Source organism: Haliotis rubra, unplaced genomic scaffold (assembly GCF_003918875.1).
Source record: "Haliotis rubra isolate DU_JTF1 unplaced genomic scaffold, ASM391887v1 Scf107, whole genome shotgun sequence".
NCBI lineage: Eukaryota > Metazoa > Mollusca > Gastropoda > Lepetellida > Haliotidae > Haliotis > Haliotis rubra.
In genome coordinates, this window is record NW_025764970.1 from 2,040,133 (window position 1) to 2,063,746 (window position 23,614).

At 40.1% G+C, this 23,614-nt stretch overlaps 1 protein-coding gene across 1 annotated transcript in view; it reads left to right on the top strand.

Annotated features, from left to right (window-relative positions):
* The window catches only part of LOC124279799 (neuropeptide receptor 15-like), an 85,512-nt gene extending 78,728 nt beyond the window's left edge, over nucleotides 1-6,784 (top strand). Inside the window, 2 exon segments of the mRNA XM_046715681.1 lie at nucleotides 5,889-6,324; nucleotides 6,326-6,784. Of these exon segments, the coding sequence (XP_046571637.1) occupies nucleotides 5,889-6,324; nucleotides 6,326-6,619 (730 nt within the window). The 3' untranslated portion in view covers nucleotides 6,620-6,784.
* The last annotated feature ends 16,830 nt before the right edge of the window (nucleotides 6,785-23,614 follow it).

The window sequence follows — 23,614 nt, forward strand, 5'->3', positions numbered from 1 at the left end:
TTGGCCGTTCATTTACAAAGTTGAAAAAACATGTTGAAACCAAATCATCTGTCCATGTTCTTAAAAGCAAAAACATTTCAAACATTGTCGCAGATCTAGAACACTGATTTAGGGTTTGATGTTGTCTGTGTGGTAGGGTGAAGAGATTATCATAACTTGATTTTTAAAAGTTCCCCGGCCGCGTCATACCAAAAGACGGTAAACTATGGTACTTGTTGGTCCCTGCCTGGCGCTCGGCATTAATGGGTACAACAAGGACTGGTCGGCTCGGAGTCAGTATACTGTGTCTGAGTGGGGTATTCATGCTTCACTGTGGCATGGTATCTCAGTGGGCTAGCACTATAAAACCAGCTTCAGTCTGAGCTAGTACAAGCAGCCGCACATACACATACACACTCATGCACGTCGTCATCTGAGCGAAATATTCTCAAGCACGACGTTAAACCCAATTTCACCTCACCTCACCTCACCTCACCTGATTTTTAAAAACAGAAACCCAAGTGATGTCGTTGATAATGAATTCCGTCGTTGATAATGAATTATACTCTTAAAAAAAATGAAACTTGACATAGGACAAATTTGCATGTTAGGAAAATATTTGACACAAACCAATCCATGCTGATTCCCATCATGTGGGGAAAGCGTTTGAAAAAAAGGAACGTTTAACAAAAACGTAACGTTACACTCACGTCTGTAATGAATCGCTAAAACGCACCCTACATGAAATGCACGAGCATCATGAAATTGTGTATCACCCTGAGCTGAATCCTATGACTGTAGGCTTTAAAAAGCCACATCAATGGTACTCCACATGCATTGCTTTAAGCCACTATAGACGACAAGAGAATGAATAGACTGACAGATGCTCAACGACACAACGCCATCGACCGTTTACAAGGACGGACATCACAGCATGATGTGGCAAGGCACTTTAGCGTGTCCAGACAGACCATCTCAAACCTATGGACCCAATACAACAATACTGGTAGTGTTAATGACAGACCCAGGTCAGGTTGACCGGAGTTACCACCACCACCCAGGATCGTTACACCCGGTTGAGACAGTTTCGTTCAAACACCAAGGCCGCATCATCCACAGCAATCCAAATCCCTGGACTGCTCCAAATCTCCGACCAGACAGTGCGCAACTGGCTATCGAAAGCCAGACTTTTTGCCAGAAGACCAGTTCAACGTCACATCGTTCCCTACATCAACGTGATCTTTGGAACTTGACAATGCTAGACATCACGTTGCACGTGTTTGACAGGTCGTCCTCCAGCAAAACAATGTTCAGTTGTTACCGTGGCCTTCTCAATCACGGGATTTGTCCCCATTGAACATCTATGGGATACACTTGATCGAAGCTTGCGCCAGCGTAATCCGCCACCTCAGACACTACAAGAACTGCGCACTGCACTTCAGCAAGTGTATCAAAACATTCCTCAAGACAGCATTCGGCATGTCCTTTCTTCTGTGGGTCGCCGCTGCGAAGCTGTTATCGTTGCTTATGGTGGTCACTCCAGATACTGAAATTTTACTCTGACCAAGTGGCTATAATAGCCCTCTGTGGTTTTACCAAACACTTTCTGGATAATCATGCTTTGCAAATGTGTAAAGTGATGATTTTACTGTAACTGAGCAATGATGTCATGTTTGAATCAGTTATATGCACTCAGTAAGTAAACTTAAATAAAGTTATTTTATGTGTGTTTTTCCTTGCATATCAGAGAGAACAGTTTGAGTTGAATTGGAAACAATCAGGACAGGTGAACATTTTCACAGCCATGGTATCTAAACACGGATATCCTGAACAGTCAATAATATTGCAAGCTTCGCCTTTCCACACTGGGGATATATGGTGACATGTGTTAAATGTTTCGATATTAGAACAACTACCCCATGTCGGAGCGTTTTTACTCACGAGATGTCATTCCTTGGTATTTAAAGAGTGGGTGAGTGAGTGAGTATGGTTTAATGCTGCTTTTAGCAATATTCCAGCAATCTCACGGCGGGGAACACCAGAAATGGGCTTCACCCATGTAGGGAATCAAACCCAGGTCTCCAGTGTGACGAGCGGACACTTAACCAACAGGATACCCATCCACCGCCGGGCATTAAATAAATTACGTTTATGTAATTCGATACAGAATTTAAATCAACTAAATAACAGTAATTAGGCATAGGCATTAAGCATTGAACACATACGCGATAAATGTTGTAAATTACCGGAATATGTCTAATCCAAATACCTCCATGACGAGATATAATACCAGCTTACAAGTGGAGGTAACGCATCATAATAATGAAGATAATATGAATACAGTAAACAGTATGATCAGCGACCGAATGATACTTGTCATGTCTTAATCAACCCACTAGGTAGTTGCTCACAGCTACAAAAGAGTTTATTCACAGTGCATTGATTCGAATATGTGTTTTGGAAAGTTTGATTCAAGGCAGTTTGATGTTTGTGGTGAGGAATTCCATACAATATGCGCCCAGTTGGAAACGGTTCTGGATCCAAAACATGTCAGTTTGAAAGTTGTAATACAGAGTCTGTTTTCAGACATATTGAAATCTCGGTGTTTATTAAGTCCATGAAGCAGCCAAATGTTCTTCCATTGTTACATCGCGGCCATACAGAGCACCTTGAATTAGACAATTGCCGTACCTGCCTCTCACAAAGAAATAGAACAGTGGTGTTAAATCAACAAATCATTATTTTGGGAATAGCCCTTCAGCTCATGTACATGTTTGCGATTGTAAAATGATCCGAACACAATTACAACCATAGTATACAATATATGATGTAACCAATACCCACCAATACTTTACGTCGGTTTTCTATTCAAACTCTTCATTAGGCAATGTGATTTTGTATGGAAACTGGATAAATTCCTCAGCTTCAGATACAAAATCAGATCCTGATTTTATTAAGTCTCCGAGCTTGTGTGAAAAAACACACCATGCTACAATGTTTGTGACAGACGTCCTCTTTTTCTCAAAAGTCAAAAGCAAATGTTACCTTTTTCAACCATATTCTAGAAAAATTAAAGTTTGTAATAACATGGTCGGTCCCTTCGGATAACCCAGCGATTCCTTTGAACAATTACAACCGCTGTAGACAAAGACGTTTGTGGGTAAAGTAGCCAAGCGTCTGACTTGTCGATACGTCCCCTGGGTCGCAATTAGACCTTACACCACGTACATTCAGACTAACAGTCTCTTAGACATCTTTTGAAACCAAGCATTAATCTAATATCAAATTATTTTCCGTTCAAACGTCTACGCACCTTTTGTAATCATAGAATGTACGCTATTAGGAACACTGTTCAAGGGATCATTGTGACGCCAATCATGGCTGTGGGAATTTGAATTTCAACATGAACATTTGTACAAACTTAACAGAGTCCCTTAGCACCCAACAAAAAATGTTGCATTTTGTTCTTGTTGTCACAAGTATATTTCCTGGTCGAACTGGGTATTAGATTGAGAAGACCTTTTCAGCTACATAATGGATTATGTGTACTCAGGGCTGATATTGAAATCCCGGGGGAGTCATGCAACTCTTCGTCCGCATTTCAATCACAGTCTGTCTGCTTCAGCCCATGTACTACCAGATTTATCACCAGTAAGCGCGTGCAATATACATGTAAACTCCAACTACATGACATTTTATCGCATCTTTTTGGCTTCGGAGCCCTCAGTTAGGGAACCAGGCAGAAAAAGACACTAAGCACATAATGCTTCCACTGTCTCGTGAATCTAGTGGTCATTGCGCACGCCTAGTAAAGCGTGTGTTATCAAGATTCAAGAAAGCATGTATATAGCTGGGCCACCTCTGCTCTAAGACCATCGTAAGATCCAAAGTTCAACATCTTTAGCATAAATGTTGCTTGATGCATGTATGCCTTGCACCCTGTTGTCCATCTTAGAAGTATTTCTACAAAGAGGGTATTGGCTTTATTATGACACACGTGTCAGTACGTACGAACAAAGGCCGTGTCTATAACCATAAGATTCCAGGGTGCGATTCCGACTATATCATTTGCGTGTGTTTATTCTTCGCTATCAGTGATGGTATAAGATGTTCGTGAAAATATGATCGTTTCCTGACCCACCGGTGGCACATCCCACAAAAACATGTAACGCTCTTAGAAATCTGGATAAAAACATAGTCATAGCCTTGTGGATACAATTGTGTCACTCTGAATCGTTATGCACAGATCTAATTATGAAACAGATGTGATACTTTCATTCGCTTCTTTTATTACACAGTTCTCTGGTGTAATTTTGACTAGAGCAATTTGACCCTCACAAACAAACAGCGTGTTCCGTCAAATGTCTTCTTTAGATGCAGAGAATAATAATGGCTCTATCTACTGTTGTCAAGCAGAGACTGTGAGGGGTTGGCCAATATCAATCCACTCTTTTTATGTAGACAGCAACTGTGCATTTTAACATATCTGCATCAGATCTGATGCATTATGAGATCTCTGTCTATGAATATATAGTGAAAACGGAAGGTAACATCTCGAAAATACAAAGCCACAATGTTGTAAATTAGTGATGACAACATTTGCTCGTGAAACCCATCATGCTCAGAAGGAGAGTCACACAGAGCGACACAAACACATTGTGGGGGTTATGTTGGCTCAGATCCTAAGAGGCGGTGTGCTAGCCTAGTGGTTTATACTTTGGCCTAAACGTCATACATCTGGTTCGATTCCCCTGATGTCTACAACCTGTTCTTGATGTCGCCAATGTAATGCCGCTGAAATTATTGAAATAACTACGGACAACCCAAATCACTTGATAGCTCAGATATCAGAAGATGTATTTGTGAGTACACGGTGTAATGTAATAAGTTAATAAGGTTAACTTTTGAATCTCTGAACTTCTACACAACAGTCGTACTTCAAAATTAACCACGGGTGTTTTGGGTTCATCGTTCACTTTTTTGCCTGGTTGTTTTCAGGGGACCGTGGCAAGGCCATTTTTAGGCAAATTCTTGCGATGGGCATGTGTTCTCCTACCGCGAACACCTGCTTTTGTCACTGAATTTAAAAGGTCCATTCATGTAATTTTCACAGCTCCTTTAGACTTTACACCCAATGGAACCTGTTTCTGAGGGTAGTAAAGAGCGAGTATTCTTTTGCATTTACCATATTTATTTTATGAAATTTACAATCGGGACAATCGCGACACATATCTCTCAATCTTAGTATGGTTGATGGCTACCGAATGCGTGCACACTGATCAGTTTCCTTTCAAATATTGGTCTCCCGAAGTTTAATCACCTTATAAACGTAAACTTGGTACCATGGTGTTTGCAGTTTTCTTAAAAGGTGATCGCTCGTTTGTAATATCACTCGATAATGAAGAAATGATGTTGTCCCCTGTGTTGTTCATATGGCACCTTAATACTCATGCGCTCCATAATATCGCGCTTATGAAGCGTTAATGGTATTACAGCCCTATTTTACCGCATATTTATCGGAATCGATATGGCTCATACAACCCCCGTGTCACGAGGTTATTACAGCAGTCTGGTCACACGTACACACGTTTCCATGTATAAAAGTGTCGAAGACAAGCAGCCATGAGACTTTAATAGAACGAAACATCAAACAATATGGCCAATACACATTCGCAGTAGCTCACAGTTTTCTACATCGTTAAATGATTTTTCGTACATGTGTTTCACCCTCAACACATATTGTTTGATACTATGGTTAGATTGTTTATCTTTTTAAATGACTATTTTATATTTGTAGGTCTCGTTACAATAATCCTAGATAGAAGGAATTCACTCAGAACTCCCTTAGGGTGTCACCAAATTATAGTTATTAAAATATGTATTAAAAATGAAAACATTTCTATTTATAGGTACATTGCCATCGTGTTTCCGATCAAGGCCCACATCGTGTGCACCAAGCGGCGCATTTTCGTCGTCATCATCATTGTGTGGTTCTTCTCCCTGGTGTGCGGCACCCCAACAGCATTGTTCAACTCCGTTCACCTAGTTGCTCCAGGGAAATATTTTTGCTACACCCACTTCCCTGGCAACAACAGCATTGAATACTTGAAAGCTTACAAATACACAGAGTCAGCACTTTTCTATTTCGGACCGCTAACCATCCAATTAGTATGTTACATCGTCATAGGCAAGAGGTTATTTGTTGGCGTCGAGAAACTTCACCGAAATGTGAACAGAAATCGAAATGAACGAGGTGGTGGACGCACGTCCGAAGCAATCAAAGCGAGAAAAGGCGTCGTTAAAATGCTAATTGCTAGTGTGGTAATATACTTCCTTAGCTATTCCCCCTCATCAAGTATTAATGTTCTATAACACTTTCTCTTCGCAGCGTTTTGAGGAGTCCTGGGTGTATGTTGTGTTCGTTACCACCCTAGGGTACATCAACTCGGCCGCCAATCCTCTCCTGTACTGTGTTTTCAGCGAGAACTTCAGAAAGAAGTTCCAATATTTACTTCATTGTTGTGGATGCTGTCACGAAGACTACGAACGCCAAAGAACAATAAGTATGACATCCTACACGGAATACACAACCCTGTTCAAGAAGTCTACCCGGCGGCCAAACAACCTGAGCTCAGTCTAAATCTAATTCATCATACGCTAATATTCATTCTAAGCTTAATGATGTGTACTTGTATACTGGGCACAGTTTTTGCTTTCATTGCGACTGATGTGTTGTGTGCATGTGTGTAACATTTGCAATGTGCAAACGATGATTTTATCTTCGCTGAAACGTTTCTTGTCTTTTGTTGAGATACAGTGGTAATATACTCAGTAGACAAAATACGTTGTCCTAATACCCACCACGGATGTTGAACAGTCGATACATGGAGGATATAACAGAAGTATACATATAAGTATAAGTATATGTGTCTGTTATTTGTTATACAATCATACAGCAAGCTACAGTTATAACCAACTCAAACGGACCACTTATATTTTCTTCCGAAAATACCGTAGTTGTTATAGGCATATCGACTAAAGTATACAGTTTATATCGGTCTGTTCGACATAAGCATGTTCGTTTCTTACTTTACTGTATTCTTCCAGGCATACAATAAATGTCCCTTTCCGATTTGGTAGATACATAAACTAAGGGTCAGTTAATACAGTAAAGAGTGCGTTGAGTTTAACGCCGATTTCAACAGTATTCCAGTATATAAAGACGTGACGCAAGTCTCAGACATTTACCATTTTGGTGGACCAACGGGCACTTGTATGGAGCTGGCAAACCTAGAAGCATAATAGGGGGGGGGGGGGATTCGAACACACAATCATAGGCCCTGGCGCGCCAGTGGGATATAACGTCGAATTGTGATACGTTAGGCGAATGTCCACCGTGACCAGTGCACATAACCTTAAATTTCTCTGCATTAAAATATTATTTAACGACATTACTTGCCGTATATCTATACAGTATTTAGAAGGGACAAGCACCTTATAATTATGATCGTTTCTAACCATTAGAAAAACCTAAAAAGAAAGTGTTTTTAAGAATTTCTCTGTCGGACAGAGCAACAACTACCAACATTAGATGTATATTTCTATCGTCTATACTGAGTCAGCATACATACATACTCAGAGCAAAGGCATGATGAAGAGCATTATCCCGGTGGAAGGATCACTATAAAATTACAGTGCATTCCTAGCTCTAAAGAAACAGACATATACTCAGAACCAAAGGTATACTGAGGGGCTTTATCCTGGTCGAGGGTTAGTGCTAGCCTTCACGTCCCTGAGTTGTTGAGCAAAGTCACTTCTGAAGCCGACTCTAGAAGCTCAATGACTGATGTTCCAATGTGTGACAGGACAAGTGCTCCACATATTCTCAGGAGTTAAAACTGCTATCAACCAACAAGCTGCGTGGGCGGCAGTGATGCTTAACTTAATCTGCCTCATCACCTCTGATATATAACTACGCATGCTCATGCACTTAACAAAAAGTATGACGTTCCATAATAAGTAAGTCAATGGTGGGTAAGCCTGGTGATTATAGTCTTTACTCGCCAGATGGGTAACATGAGAAAATCCAGCAATGCTGGCCTTGGAATGTGTCATTAATGGTGTAAAACCATACTCAACAGAGCGTTAAAACTTATAACACTTACTAATACTGTAATACTATAATCGTGATTACAGTTATTATTGAACTGTTGGACAGTAGCAGCTTAACGCTGCTTTGATTCTGCAGTATTTTTGTTGTACCACTGTTATGCAACGGCCTGTCAGCTCGAGTTTGGAGGACCATCCAAAGTGATGAATGGCTTAAATTAAAATTACTTTTTGGGGGGAAAACCAAAGTGAACGGGACAAACCATTAAACATAATCAAATTGAATATGGGATTCGAACCCCAAATCATGGGGTTTTAAAAGTGAAAGCAACTCAGCAAAAGAATAGCGCGATTTAGATGAGCGAGTTACCCTAACGCCGTACACAGCAACGACAAGTAGACTAGTATTACCTGTAAACACCACGGCAATATGTTACCTTGAGACACTGGGATGTATTCAGGAAGCATTAAGGTTAACTATCATAATGTCTTATATGATAGTTTCAATAACTATGACCGAGTCACTACCCTTTCAATTTCCACTCTAACTGCCTCGTCTTATAAACCTAACATATGACTACATGTAACACCAACTTGAAAGCACACATATCAGATCGGCTCGCACCATCGACAAGAAAAAGAAGAACAAAAAAACGAAACATAACCCAATGTGTAAAGCCAGGTTTTCTTCAGAAACGACAATTTCGGGATGGAAAGATTATATTCATATAAATTCATTCCTATATTTTTTTTACTGCAAACTGACTTTGTTACGGCAGATAATCGACACCGATTATTCTCTAGCGTTAACGTTTGGTGTATAGCTGTTAACCTGGAGGTGAACGGTGGCAGACAGATGTGATCATGCCACACCGGCAGACAGATGTGATCATGCCACACCGGCAGACAGATGTGATCATGCCACACCGTAGAGGTATCGGTTATCAAATAACGCCCAGTGTTAACATTAGGAACATTGGTAAGTATTCCTTTCCCGTTTCGTTTGATTATACCAATGAACATCCTGATTACATCTCGCATTGACCCTAATGATGGGATTGGATCATCACATACACATTGTTTGGTGGCAGTTATTGTAAGGAAACAGATGGGTTAAACTATCTTCTTCAAATATTGATGACACCAGGTGTCCTCGAATTAGTGGGCCTGTCTCACGGGTGTCACTCGTCACAAACACATGCAAATTAAAAGAAAGGCAATTGTTCACCTGAAAAACAAACCAGAACAAAACCAGGTACATATGGTAAAGTCAAAATATGGAGACATGAATTTTGTCACTGGTGCGTCTGTTTTGGAAATGACTTTCATACTTCTGCCACAGAACCCCTACGTTTTAGAATTAAAATGTTATCCGTGTGACAACGTCACTTACTTTTAGATGGAACCGCCACTGAGTAAGAGTTGCAATTATGTCAAAAAAAAGATGTTTCAGCATTCCATCTTGAGGCAATAAATTGAAGCATAAGGGAAAAAAAAGTAGAATATGGCCTAAGTGCAACTTACTTAATGGAGACAGCTGCAGATGGGACCACAATTCAGGTTGTAAGTAGTGTGTTGTTAATAATTTACACACCTTTTTATGTTGTCATATCTTTTTTGTGTTGCCTACGCATAGAAACACAAATGATTCTAGTAAAATTCCAATTTTGCTTAATGTCATGACCTATATTTATCATGTTGGTTAATAACAGCTCATTCACAGTTCAAAATTTTCACTACTGTCAGGTTTGTTTTAAATGGGACATAACGTATGGTTTGATATACATCAACGTTTTATTTCCTTCGACCAAAGGATTACACTTGTAAGGTGTTAAACATATCTGTGATAATTGAAGTTATATACTACACTTACGTGTACGAGTTAATCATTGTAAAACATGTATGAAGAAGCATGTTACGGAGTGGTGATCATGTGTGTCAACCAGCCGCTGTCAGTTGTAACATTTGACATGATTCACTACACATTGACAAGATTTCTTATTTACAAAATAGCTACAGCTCCCTTTCACTTCCCTATCCACTGAGTCCAGACGAGCCGGTAATCCTTTCTTTGCGTTGTATAAACGTTTTATCCAAAGGAATTACAGGTGGAGTCTTAAGTCGCCGATCGGTAGCTGCAGGACTGATGAAACATAGGTCTGCTAGCTTCCAGACTCGCCAGCTGTGATGATCTCTGTAACAGCTGGTACTGAGTGTTCCCAAGTGAAGATGCACGCCTCCGTTTCTAGCTGCATATAATTCAAAAGTCAAATTCCTGGGTAATGCTTATTTGAGTAGAAGAGCGAAATAGTCAAACATGGTTTTAATTGAAATAGAGCTCTCTGAACCAATCGAAAATACACAGATGTTTCTTAACCTCGGAAAGGTTCCAGTTGACACCCGACAGGGAAGAACCATCATCTTGCAATGAATAATGAATATCCCGAAAACTCTGTTAGTAGTTTTAACCGAGCTATGTCACTTCTGTTTCCGTATCCATACATTTTGTAAGATTTATAATGAACGTAACGTAAAATAAGATTTAATCTAACAAATGTATTCCCCAAAGTAAAATAATTCCTGATTGAATTTAACGATTGCTGTAAGTTATATGGTTGTGACTGGACATTATTCCCATGTTCTCTATATATATTGCCCTGAAATCTCTTGAACTTTGGTGGAAGTTCCATTAATGTTGTTAATAATGGCATTCAACATGTTTCACAGATATTTGTAGATCCACGGCTTAGATTGAAGGTACTGAAACTCAGCGCCGCATATGAAAATATATGATGTTCTATAAAACTGTTTTATCAATGTTTGTATCAATATTAAAACAATTGTGAGTGACAGTTTTGGGTGATATCTTTGCGTGTCATTTTGGAGAAAGGCCAACGTGCTCTGGGTCGTTGACGTTATCCATACTGATGAAAGAAGGACTATACTGCTGACAGAACCTATGTCCCATGGATATACATATGCCTGGAAATATATTTCAGCCTTTAATTTGTACTCATACTTGTTAATCAAGTTCTTAGATAAAAAGTATTTCCTGTTTAATTTCTTGGCAACAGTGTATGTTCCTTGAACACATCGCCTTCCTTGAGTTCTAGTGATTTTGTAGGCAAGCGTTAATACTTATCCTGCGACTTCCATTTTATGACTGCAATGAAACTTTCTATGGCGCTTTAGAATCTTGTAGAGATTTGAATTTACCAGGTCGAAGAGTCGTAGCATACGTGTATATCAAACATACAACATACAATCAAACTAGCTAGCTGCCTCCATGAATATGGAGGACATTTCCAAACCTGACGCATAAAGAACCAAAAGGATATCCGATGCAGTTCCCTGTTTTGACATGGTCCCTCGTTGCTAATCAAACATATCGATCCCATTACAAGTTGTAATAAGCTCATGGTACTTAAATTATAGCACTCAGGTCAAAGCGGATGACCCCTCGATCACTATGAGGGCGCGACGGAGTAGGTGATAATCAGAACAGGAGACTACCATTAAAAACACATGTCCGCACGATACGATCGGGAAGGTGGTGCATCATTACCGCGATCAATGGGTCATTTGTCTTGAGGAGTACCGTTAATGTCCAATGTTTACTTTTCCGCTTTGAACGAACGAATACTCCAAAACGATGTTTATTGCATAAACGGGCATTGGCCCAGATGTAAACATATGTCTTTAACAACAAAAAGAAACTTAATTCACGATTGTATAATTAGGTATATCATTATCCGAGTAAACTGAAGTTGCATTCGTTTTTGGGTTTGAGTGAGTGAATTTAGTTTTACACCGCTTTTAGCAATATTTTAGCTATATCACGGCGGGGGACACCAGAAATGGGCTTCACACATTGTGCCCATGTGCGAATCGAACCCGGGGTCTTCGGCGTTACGAGCGAACGCTTTAACCACTAGGCTACCCCACCGCCCCTCCTGTTTTGGAATGTAATTTTGTCTCCCAGTGTTAATTCTTAATTCAGCATGGCTCTTTGTATCTTTCTTTGCACAGTTTCATAAAGTTATATGATAAAGGTTCTTCAAGTGTAGTTCACCTTTAATAGCCGCGTTGATATCATCGAGTCGATTTCCTTTGCTTCAACGGTTTCTGTACATTGCCTGCGTCGGACTAACTGTTTCCCGATAATGTTGACGAAAGCTTCATTGATTTCAAATACGAAAAAAGGTGTTGTAGTACAGAATGATTTATGTGCTAGATTTAATGTGTGTAATCCATCCATTCATGTCTGCATGTCCAGACATTTAATCAAATGACTAAACGTTCTAACCAATTAGTCAGATTAGGGTTATCTTCTAAGGTTAAGTCGGCTATGAAGAGGACACTTAATCCGATGTCATAACTTTTATATTTATGTATATGAACAATGTTATGTAGTATAAGAAGTGGCTAAGTCAAAACGTTTGAACCATGATATGCTAAACATTTTTTCTGTACATAATTTGCGAGGTAAAAAGGCGATATGATCACCGAAATAAATATTCCACGACTACCACCAAAGAGTTGTATGCAACGGATACTATGTTTGATGGTCCACATTACTCGAATCAGTATTACGAAAAGCTTCGTCGTGGTTTCATTTATGGCAGAGTGAAAAACGGAAGTACTCTCACGATCCGTACGCTATTGAGCAACCTAAAAATATCCGGTTTGAATGGCATGTATTGACTCTTTAGTTGACGATAAAAGCAGGCATGTGATCAGTGAAGCGGTCGATGAGTCAATTACAGGTTTAGTGATGAAGGTAAATGAAATCGATGAGAAGACAAACTAGATTACAGCTTGGATTCTTACTGGTGCGGGAACGCTGCGAGAAAGCGATAAAAGGTGTCGAGCGCTTGTGTTTGCTGGCGGAGATACGAATGTATTTGTTCGTTAGCGAGTGTCAAGTAGTGTCGAGAGAAGGGTCAGATTTATCGTTATTCCGTTATTCTTTAATTGTTGTTGCTGTTTTCCATCTGATTATTGTGACACTACTGCAAAAAGAAAATAGTGGATACACCCAAACGTAAACTGTTGCTCAGCGGTGCTTGGCCCAGTGCTAAAATAAGTAGGTCTTTAAATAAGTAAGTTGTCATGTAAATTAACAAAATGTAATTAACCTGCTGTATGTTAGGCACTATCAACTGTTTGGATCCACCTTTCAGAGAAACATATCTTGAAAAACAGGTAAGAAACCAAAATATATTTCCACCTTCCTAATTCGTGGTCATTCTTAAGGTTGTTCTGTTAGTTTGTGTTCTGAACCAAACACTTTACTGACATGTTTCCTAAAGGTTATACCCACGTATTCAGTTTGGAATAATCAAATGTGTTATTGCTGAAATTGTGGTGCAAAGGTTTATGGCTGTATGCGGCATTAAGCATATGTTAATATTTGTTTCATGTTGGTACGTTTCTGGCACTTTCTGTTTGTCTTCCGTGATACACCTGATGGGACAGGATACCGTCGATTGTTTACCTCAGTGAACCCTCGTTTGTCACTGTCTGATAATATCTGCAAACATAGTCAGCTCTGGATAAGCAAGCAAAGTTAACAGAATACTGTTAAAACGCGAATGTTGGGGAATTAGCTCGCTTGGCAAGAGATATGACTATACCAGCCCACACACAACACAACACCTGAGTAAAATACACAAGGAGTTTATTACACAGCAGTCACAGGATTCATTTGCATTATCAGTCAATAATAGAATGGGTTTAAATTAATTATTAGAACATGTTCACAATGCAATCAGATATCAAAGTACATAAACATCACATGTAGATTCGTTATACACGACACATACTACAATAATCACCATACATATTCCAAAGTACACAACAATAGTTCAGTACTCTACACATCACCCAGTGGGTGTTCACACAATCTACATTCTACACAGTCACAAAGAGCATAGTATCCACACCACAATACAATAGTTAAGATACCCGACACACTTTATACATTCTGTAATAGTCACAAACAGCTTAGTGCTAATCAGTATTAAATAAACAATCCTAATCTGTAATACAGAAGATATGAGACACATACTAAGGGATGCCTGTTTCACATAAACCTGAAGGGATTGCCAAGGGTGGTAACTTATAGTTTAGGTATTTACAATAGATTAAAGTTAACATAGAATAACAATGGTATATATGTCAAAGTACAAGAAAGTAAAGTTTGTTACCTGAGTGAATTTACTAGACAGCCACCCCCCTGATTTGTGACTGTCGTCCGTAATATATACCAATTCTAGCTATCGCAAATAATCGCGTTTACAGATAAAACTTACGATAGCGTTGTTATTGTGAACGCGAGATTATGTCATTTAGTTGGACTGAAGCATCGATGGCGAGTCGCGACTATGCCAGGAAGGTATATGTGGCACGAACGTGATTTGACCAACGTGGAATACAAACAGCCGTAAAGACAGATAAACGTAATGCACCTTGGTTCTGTTAGTTTTAGAGATACTGGTCCCGGATTAAGTCCGATGCTCGTTATCAATGTGAACGTAGTCAGTTAGTCTGTAATATTTCCAGTTTTCAATAACGCATATCGTTCTAAAATATTGGTAAAACTTTGTCTAGTTTTTCCGTGTTAATAATACTACATCGACACAGAATCTTTGGTCTCTTGTTGTTCGCTTCAGGGCAGACATTTAACAGTTGCGGGATGGCTGTGCACGGTAAGTCTCCAATGTTCAGGTCTTATGTTCAAGTATGGCCAGTTGTATGATGCAATATGATACTGTAAGCTATATTACGCGAATACACGCACAGGTATGGTCAGTTGTATGATGCGATAAGATATTGTAAGTTATCATACGCGAATACACGCACAGGTACATGTAAGGCCAACTGTATTATGCAATATGATACCGTAAGCTATATTACGCGAATACAAGCACAGGCATGGTCAGTTGTATGATGCGATATGATACCGTAAGCTATATTATGTGAATACACACATAGGCATGGTCAGGTGTATGATGCGATATGATACTGTAAGCTATATTACGGAATACACACATAGGCATGGTCAGGTGTATGATGCGATATGATACCGTAAGCTATATTATGTGAATACACACATAGGCATGGTCAGGTGTATGATGCGATATGATACCGTAAGCTATATTATGTGAATACACACATAGGCATGGTCAGGTGTATGATGCGATATGATACTGTAAGCTATATTATGGGAATACACACACAGGCATGGTCAGGTGTATGATGCGATATGATACTGTAAAGCTATATTATGCGAATACACACACAGGCATGGTCAGGTGTATGATGCGATATGATACGCGTAAGCTATATTATGTGAATACACACATAGGCATGGTCAGGTGTATGATGCGATATGATACCGTAAGCTATATTATGTGAATACACACATAGGCATGGTCAGGTGTATGATGCGATATGATACCGTAAGCTATATTATGTGAATACACACATAGGCATGGTCAGGTGTATGATGCGATATGATACCGTAAGCTATATTATGTGAATACACACATAGGCATGGTCAGGTGTATGATGCGATATGATACTGTAAGCTATATTACACGTGAATACACACACAGGCATGGTCAGGTGTATGATGCGATATGATACTCAGTAAGCTATATTATGATACTGTAAGAATACACACACACACAGGCATGGTCAGGTGTATGATGCGATATGATACCGTAAGCTATATTATGTGAATACACACATAGGCATGGTCAGGTGTATGATGCGATATGATACCGTAAGCTATATTACGTGAATACACACATAGGCATGGTCAGGTGTATGATGCGATATGATACCGTAAGCTATATTACGTGAATACACACATAGGCATGGTCAGGTGTATGATGCGATATGATACTGTAAGCTATATTATGCGAATACACACATAGGCATGGTCAGGTGTATGATGCGATATGATACCGTAAGCTATATTATGTGAATACACACATAGGCATGGTCAGGTGTATGATGCGATATGATACCGTAAGCTATATTACGTGAATACACACACAGGCATGGTCAGGTGTATGATGCGATATGATACCGTAAGCTATATTACGTGAATACACACACAGGCATGGTCAGGTGTATGATGCGATATGATACTGTAAGCTATATTATGTGAATACACACATAGGCATGGTCAGGTGTATGATGCGATATGATACTGTAAGCTATATTATGTGAATACACACACAGGCATGTATGTCAGGTGTATGATGCGATATGATACCGTAAGCTATATTATGTGAATACACACATAGGCATGGTCAGGTGTATGATGCGATATGATACCGTAAGCTATATTATGTGAATACACACATAGGCATGGTCAGGTGTATGATGCGATATGATACCGTAAGCTATATTACGTGAATACACACACAGGCATGGTCAGGTGTATGATGCGATATGATACCGTAAGCTATATTATGTGAATACACACATAGGCATGGTCAGGTGTATGATGCGATATGATACCGTAAGCTATATTATGTGAATACACACATAGGCATGGTCAGGTGTATGATGCGATATGATACTGTAAGCTATATTATGTGAATACACACATAGGCATGGTCAGGTGTATGATGCGATATGATACCGTAAGCTATATTACGTGAATACACACACAGGCATGGTCAGGTGTATGATGCGATATGATACTGTAAGCTATATTTCGCGAATACACAGCACAGGCATGGTCAGGTGTATGATGCGATATGATATGATACCATAGCACGGTATCAGGTAGGCGAATACACACACAGGCATATATTTCGCGAATACACACACAGGCATGGTCAGGTGTATGATGCGATATGATACCGTAAGCTATATTACGTGAATACACACACAGGCATGGTCAGGTGTATGATGCGATATGATACCGTAAGCTATATTACGTGAATACACACACAGGCATGGTCAGGTGTATGATGCGATATGATACCGTAAGCTATATTACGTGTGAATACACACATAGGCATATCAGGTGTATGATGCGATATGATACCGTAAAGCTATATTACGTGAATACACACACAGGCATGGTCAGGTGTATGATGCGATATGATACCGTAAGCTATATTACGTGAATACACACACAGGCATGGTCAGGTGTATGATGCGATATGATACCTATAAACGCTATATTATGTGAATACATGACACAGGCATGGTCAGATTGTATGATCAGATATGATACTGTAAGCTATATTTCGCGAATACACACACAGGCATGGTCAGGTGTATGATGCGATATGATACTGTAAGCTATATTATGTGAATACACACATAGGCATGGTCAGGTGTATGATGCGATATGATACCGTAAGCTATATTACGTGAATACACACATAGGCATGGTCAGGTGTATGATGCGATATGATACCGTAAGCTATATTACGTGAATACACACACAGGCATGGTCAGGTGTATGATGCGATATGATACCGTAAGCTATATTACGTGAATACACACATAGGCATGGTCAGGTGTATGATGCGATATGATACTGTAAGCTATATTGTGTTAATACACACATAGGCATGGTCAGGTGTATGATGCGATATGATACCGTAAGCTATATTTCACGAATACACACACAGTTATTGTCAAGTGTATGATGCGATATGATACTGTAAGCTATATTACGCGAATACACACACAGGCATGGTCAGGTGTATGATGCGATATGATACCGTAAGCTATATTATGTGAATACACACACAGGCATGGTCAGGTGTATGATGCGATATGATACCGTAAGCTATATTACGTGAATACACACACAGGCATGGTCAGGTGTATGATGCGATATGATACCGTAAGCTATATTACGTGAATACACACATAGGCATGGTCAGGTGTATGATGCGATATGATACCGTAAGCTATATTGATACGTGAATACACACATAGGCATGATCAGGTGTATGATGCGATATGATACCGTAAGCTATATTACGTGAATACACACATAGGCATGGTCAGGTGTATGATGCGATATGATACCGTAAGCTATATTTCGCGAATACACACACAGGCATGGTCAGGTGTATGATGCGATATGATACTGTAAGCTATATTACGCGAATACACACACAGGCATGGTCAGGTGTATGATGCGATATGATACCGTAAGCTATATTACGTGAATACACACACAGGCATGGTCAGGTGTATGATGCGATATGATACCGTAAGCTATATTACGTGAATACACACACAGGCATGGTCAGGTGTATGATGCGATATGATACCGTAAGCTATATTACGTGAATACACACATAGGCATGGTCAGGTGTATGATGCGATATGATACCGTAAGCTATATTACGTGAATACACACATAGGCATGGTCAGGTGTATGATGCGATATGATACCGTAAGCTATATTACGTGAATACACACACAGGCATGGTCAGGTGTATGATGCGATATGATACCGTAAGCTATATTACGTGAATACACACATAGGCATGGTCAGGTGTATGATGCGATATGATACTGTAAGCTATATTACGTGAATACACACACAGGCATGGTCAGGTGTATGATGCGATATGATACTGTAAGCTATATTATGTGAATACACACATAGGCATGGTCAGGTGTATGATACGATATGATACCGTAAGCTATATTATGTGAATACACACATAGGCATGGTCAGGTGTATGATGCGATATGATACCGTAAGCTATATTACGTGAATACACACATAGGCATGGTCAGGTGTATGATGCGATATGATACCGTAAGCTATATTACGTGAATACACACACAGGCATGGTCAGATGTGTATGATGCGATATGATACCGTAAGCTATATTACGTGAATACACACATAGGCATGGTCAGGTGTATGATGCGATATGATACTGTAAGCTATATTACGCGAATACAAGCACAGGCATGGTCAGTTGTATGATGCGATATGATACTGTAAGCTATATTTCGCGAATACACACACATGCATGGTCAGGTGTATGATGCGATATGATACCGTAAGCTATATTACGTGAATACACACACAGGCATGGTCAGGTGTATGATGCGATATGATACCGTAAGCTATATTACGTGAATACACACACAGGCATGGTCAGGTGTATGATGCGATATGATACCGTAAGCTATATTAGGCATGAATACACACATAGGCATGGTCAGGTGTATGATGCGATATGATACTGTAAGCTATATTACGTGAATACACACATAGGCATGGTCAGGTGTATGATGCGATATGATACCGTAAGCTATATTACGTGAATACACACATAGGCATGGTCAGGTGTATGATGCGATATGATACCGTAAGCTATATTTCACGAATACACACACAGGCATGGTCAGTTGTATGATGCGATATGATACTGTAAGCTATATTACGCGAATACACACACAGGCATGGTCAGGTGTATGATGCGATATGATACCGTAAGCTATATTACGTGAATACACACATAGGCATGGTCAGGTGTATGATGCGATATGATACCGTAAGCTATATTACGTGAATACACACATAGGCATGGTCAGGTGTATGATGCGATATGATACCGCAAGCTATATTATGTGAATACACACACAGGCATGGTCAGGTGTATGATGCGATATGATACCGTAAGCTATATTTCGCGAATACGCGCACTGGACCGATATCAACCACATATAATTATACTAGTTGTGTCGTAGTGCAAGAACCACTTCCACTTGTACCAAATGATATATGGCCTACAATTTGGTAGATTTACTAACAGTAATATTTTAACATATGAATGTGTCCATAATGTCCGCCACCTTCAAAGGTCCACTAGCGTCTAAAAACTAAGATCATGGCACAACATAGACTCACTGGTGAGATCAAGTATTTTGGGGTTTACTTGTTTGATTGGTGGTTTCTCGATAGAGATGAGTATAGGTAATTACTTTGCCGCGGACATCCGCAAATTAGGATGTTCACCACATTTTACAAGAGATTGCTAATATTTGGATTGAAAGAGGTGTTGTATTCTATTCGAGATCATTGATACATTCAATCATCAGTTGTTTTTGCTTTCCCGGACTGAGACGCGAAAATGTTAGTGTGTACGACTCTCCAGTGATTGCTTTGTCATGATGAAATAATAGCGTTGACTTTCGGTGCCATGATGCGTGTTTCTCAATAATGAATCTGCATGGTCTTCATTTTCAATAAACATAAACATGACTAGTTTATATACAGTTTCACCTTTCAGAGCAAGTACTGACTCTTCCTACCAAAACCACAATCAGTAAGGAAATGCTTACAGCATTTACACTACCAAATGTACGGTCGCTTTCGGCAAACATCTAATCTAAATTAATGAGTTACATTGTTCGAGCGTAAAGATCAAGTGAAATTACTAACGTCAAGGTCTAATGTAATCTACAAGCCACCAAATAAGGCTCAGAGCATCTATTTCCTGAAAAAACCCTGTAAAGGATGATGAGTCGGCTTTTAACGCATCAGATCATCATTGGAAAACGACAGTTTCTCACCATTTTACTCTTTTTCAGCATAGCAGATAGCTTGGTTTCCTGGGTTGCTGCTACGCGTATAAACGTGGCTTAACGCACCTTGATAATTATATTTAGAGAACATGTGTCTTTTCTGCTGCATGTGGCAACATGTGTGAAGACATTTCGTAATGTGGCGTTTTTCCGAAATGTTTCCATACAAATCATTATGTTTATCTAATCAACCCCTTTTTACCGCAAATTAACATCAAGGGAGGATATTACACATTTCAGCGAACTACATAATCTGCAACGCCTGATTGAAATGCGTAGATGTATGATGTGTGTTGATGTGTGTTAATTTTGTTCAGCAGATGAAAGTACATTATGTTTGCATGGTACACTGAGGTGGCCTGATACAGTATGTTGTCATATACTGCCAACTAAATCCTGATGCCACACTGGCAAGAAAATGCTGATGCCACACTGCCTATGTAATCCTGATGCCACACTGCCTATGTAATGCCGATGCCACACTGCCTAGAAACTGCTGATGCCACACTGCCTATGTAATGCCGATGCCACACTGCCAAGAAACTGCTGATGCCACACTGCCTATTTAATGCTGATGCCACACCGCCTATGTAATGCTGATGCCACACCGCCTATTTAATGCTGATGCCACACTGCCTATGTAATGCTGATGCCACACTGCCTATGTAATGCTGATGCCACACTGCCTATTTAATGCTGATGCCACACTGCCTATTTAATGCTAACGCAACACAGCCTATTTAATGCTGATGCCACACTGAAAAGAAAATGCTGATGCCACACTGTCTATTTAATGCTGATGCCACACTGCCTATACAATGCTGATGCCACACTGCCTATTTAATGCTGATGCCACACTGCCTATGTAATGCTGATGTCAACACTGCCTATTTAATGCTGATGCCACACTGCCTACATGATGCTGATGTCAAACTGCCTACATGATGCTGATGTCACACTGCCTATGTGATGCTGATGCCACACTGCCTATATGATGCTGATGCCACACTGCCTACTTGATGATGATGTCAAACTGCCTATGTGATGCTGATGCCACACTGCCTATTGATGCTGATGTCAAACTGCCTAGAAGCTGATGTCACACTGCCTAAATGCTGATGCCACACTGCCTATGTAATGCTGATGCCACACTGCCTATGTAATGCTGATGCCACACTGCCTATGTAATGCTGATGCCACACTGCCTATTTAATGCTGATGCCACACTGCCTATGTAATGCTGATGCCACACTGCCTATGTAATGCTGATGCCACACTGCCTACTTAATGCTGATGCTGCCTACAATGCTGATGTCACACTGCCTACCATGATGCTGATGTCAAACTGCCTACATGATGCTGATGTCAAACTGCCTACATGATGCTGATGTCAAACTGCCTACATGATGCTGATGTCAAACTGCCTACATGATGCTGATGTCAAACTGCCTACATGATGCTGATGTCAAACTGCCTACATGATGCTGATGTCAAACTGCCTACATGATGCTGATGTCAAACTGCCTACATGATGCTGATGTCAAACTGCCTACATGATGCTGATGTCAAACTGCCTACATGATGCTGATGTCAAACTGCCTACATGATGCTGATGTCTGATGCCACATACATGACTGATGTCAACCTATGATGCTGATGTACAATGCTGATGTACATGATGCTGATGTCAAACTGCCTACATGATGCTGATGTCAAACTGCCTACATGATGCTGATGTACAAACTGTCAAACTGCCTACATGATGCTGATGTCATGCTGCCTGTGATGCTGATGTCAATGCCTACATGATGCTGATGTCACACTGCCTACATGATGCTGATGTCAAACTGCCTACATGATGCTGATGTCAAACTGCCTACATGATGCTGATGTCAAACTGCCTACATGATGCTGATGTCAAACTGCCTACATGATGCTGATGTCAAACTGCCTACATGATGCTGATGTCAAACTGCCTACATGATGCTGATGTCAAACTGCCTACATGATGCTGATGTCAAACTGCCTACATGATGCTGATGTCAAACTGCCTACATGATGCTGATGTCAAACTGCCTACATGATGCTGATGTCAAACTGCCTACATGATGCTGATGTCAAACTGCCTACATGATGCTGATGTCAAACTGCCTACATGATGCTGATGTCAAACTGCCTACATGATGCTGATGTCAAACTGCCTACATGATGCTGATGTCAAACTGCCTACATGATGCTGATGTCAAACTGCCTACATGATGCTGATGTCAAACTGCATGATATGTCATGATGCTGCTGATGTCAAACTGCCTACATGATGCTGATGTCAAACTGCCTACATGATGCTGATGTCAAACTGCCTACATGATGCTGATGTCAAACTGCCTACATGATGCTGATGTCAAACTGCCTACATGATGCTGATGTCAAACCTGCCTACATGATGCTGATGTCAAACTGCCTACATGATGCTGATGTCAAACTGCCTACATGATGCTGATGTCAAACTGTCAATGCTGCCTACATGATGCTGATGTCAAACTGCCTACATGATGCTGATGTCAAACTGCCTACATGATGCTGATGTCAAACTGCCTACATGATGCTGATGTCAAACTGCTCTACATGATGCTGATGTCAAACTGCCTACATGATGCTGATGTCGCACTGCCTACATGATGCTGATGTCAAACTGCCTACATGATGCTGATGTCAAACTGCCTACATGATGCTGATGTCAAACTGCCTATGCATGATGCTGATGTCAAACTGCCTACATGATGCTGATGTCAAACTGCCTACATGATGCTGATGTCAAACTGCCTACATGATGCCTGTCAAACTGCCTCATGATGCTGAATGTCAAACTGACTACATGATGCTGATGTCAAACTGCCTACATGATGCTGATGATGTCAAACTGCCTACA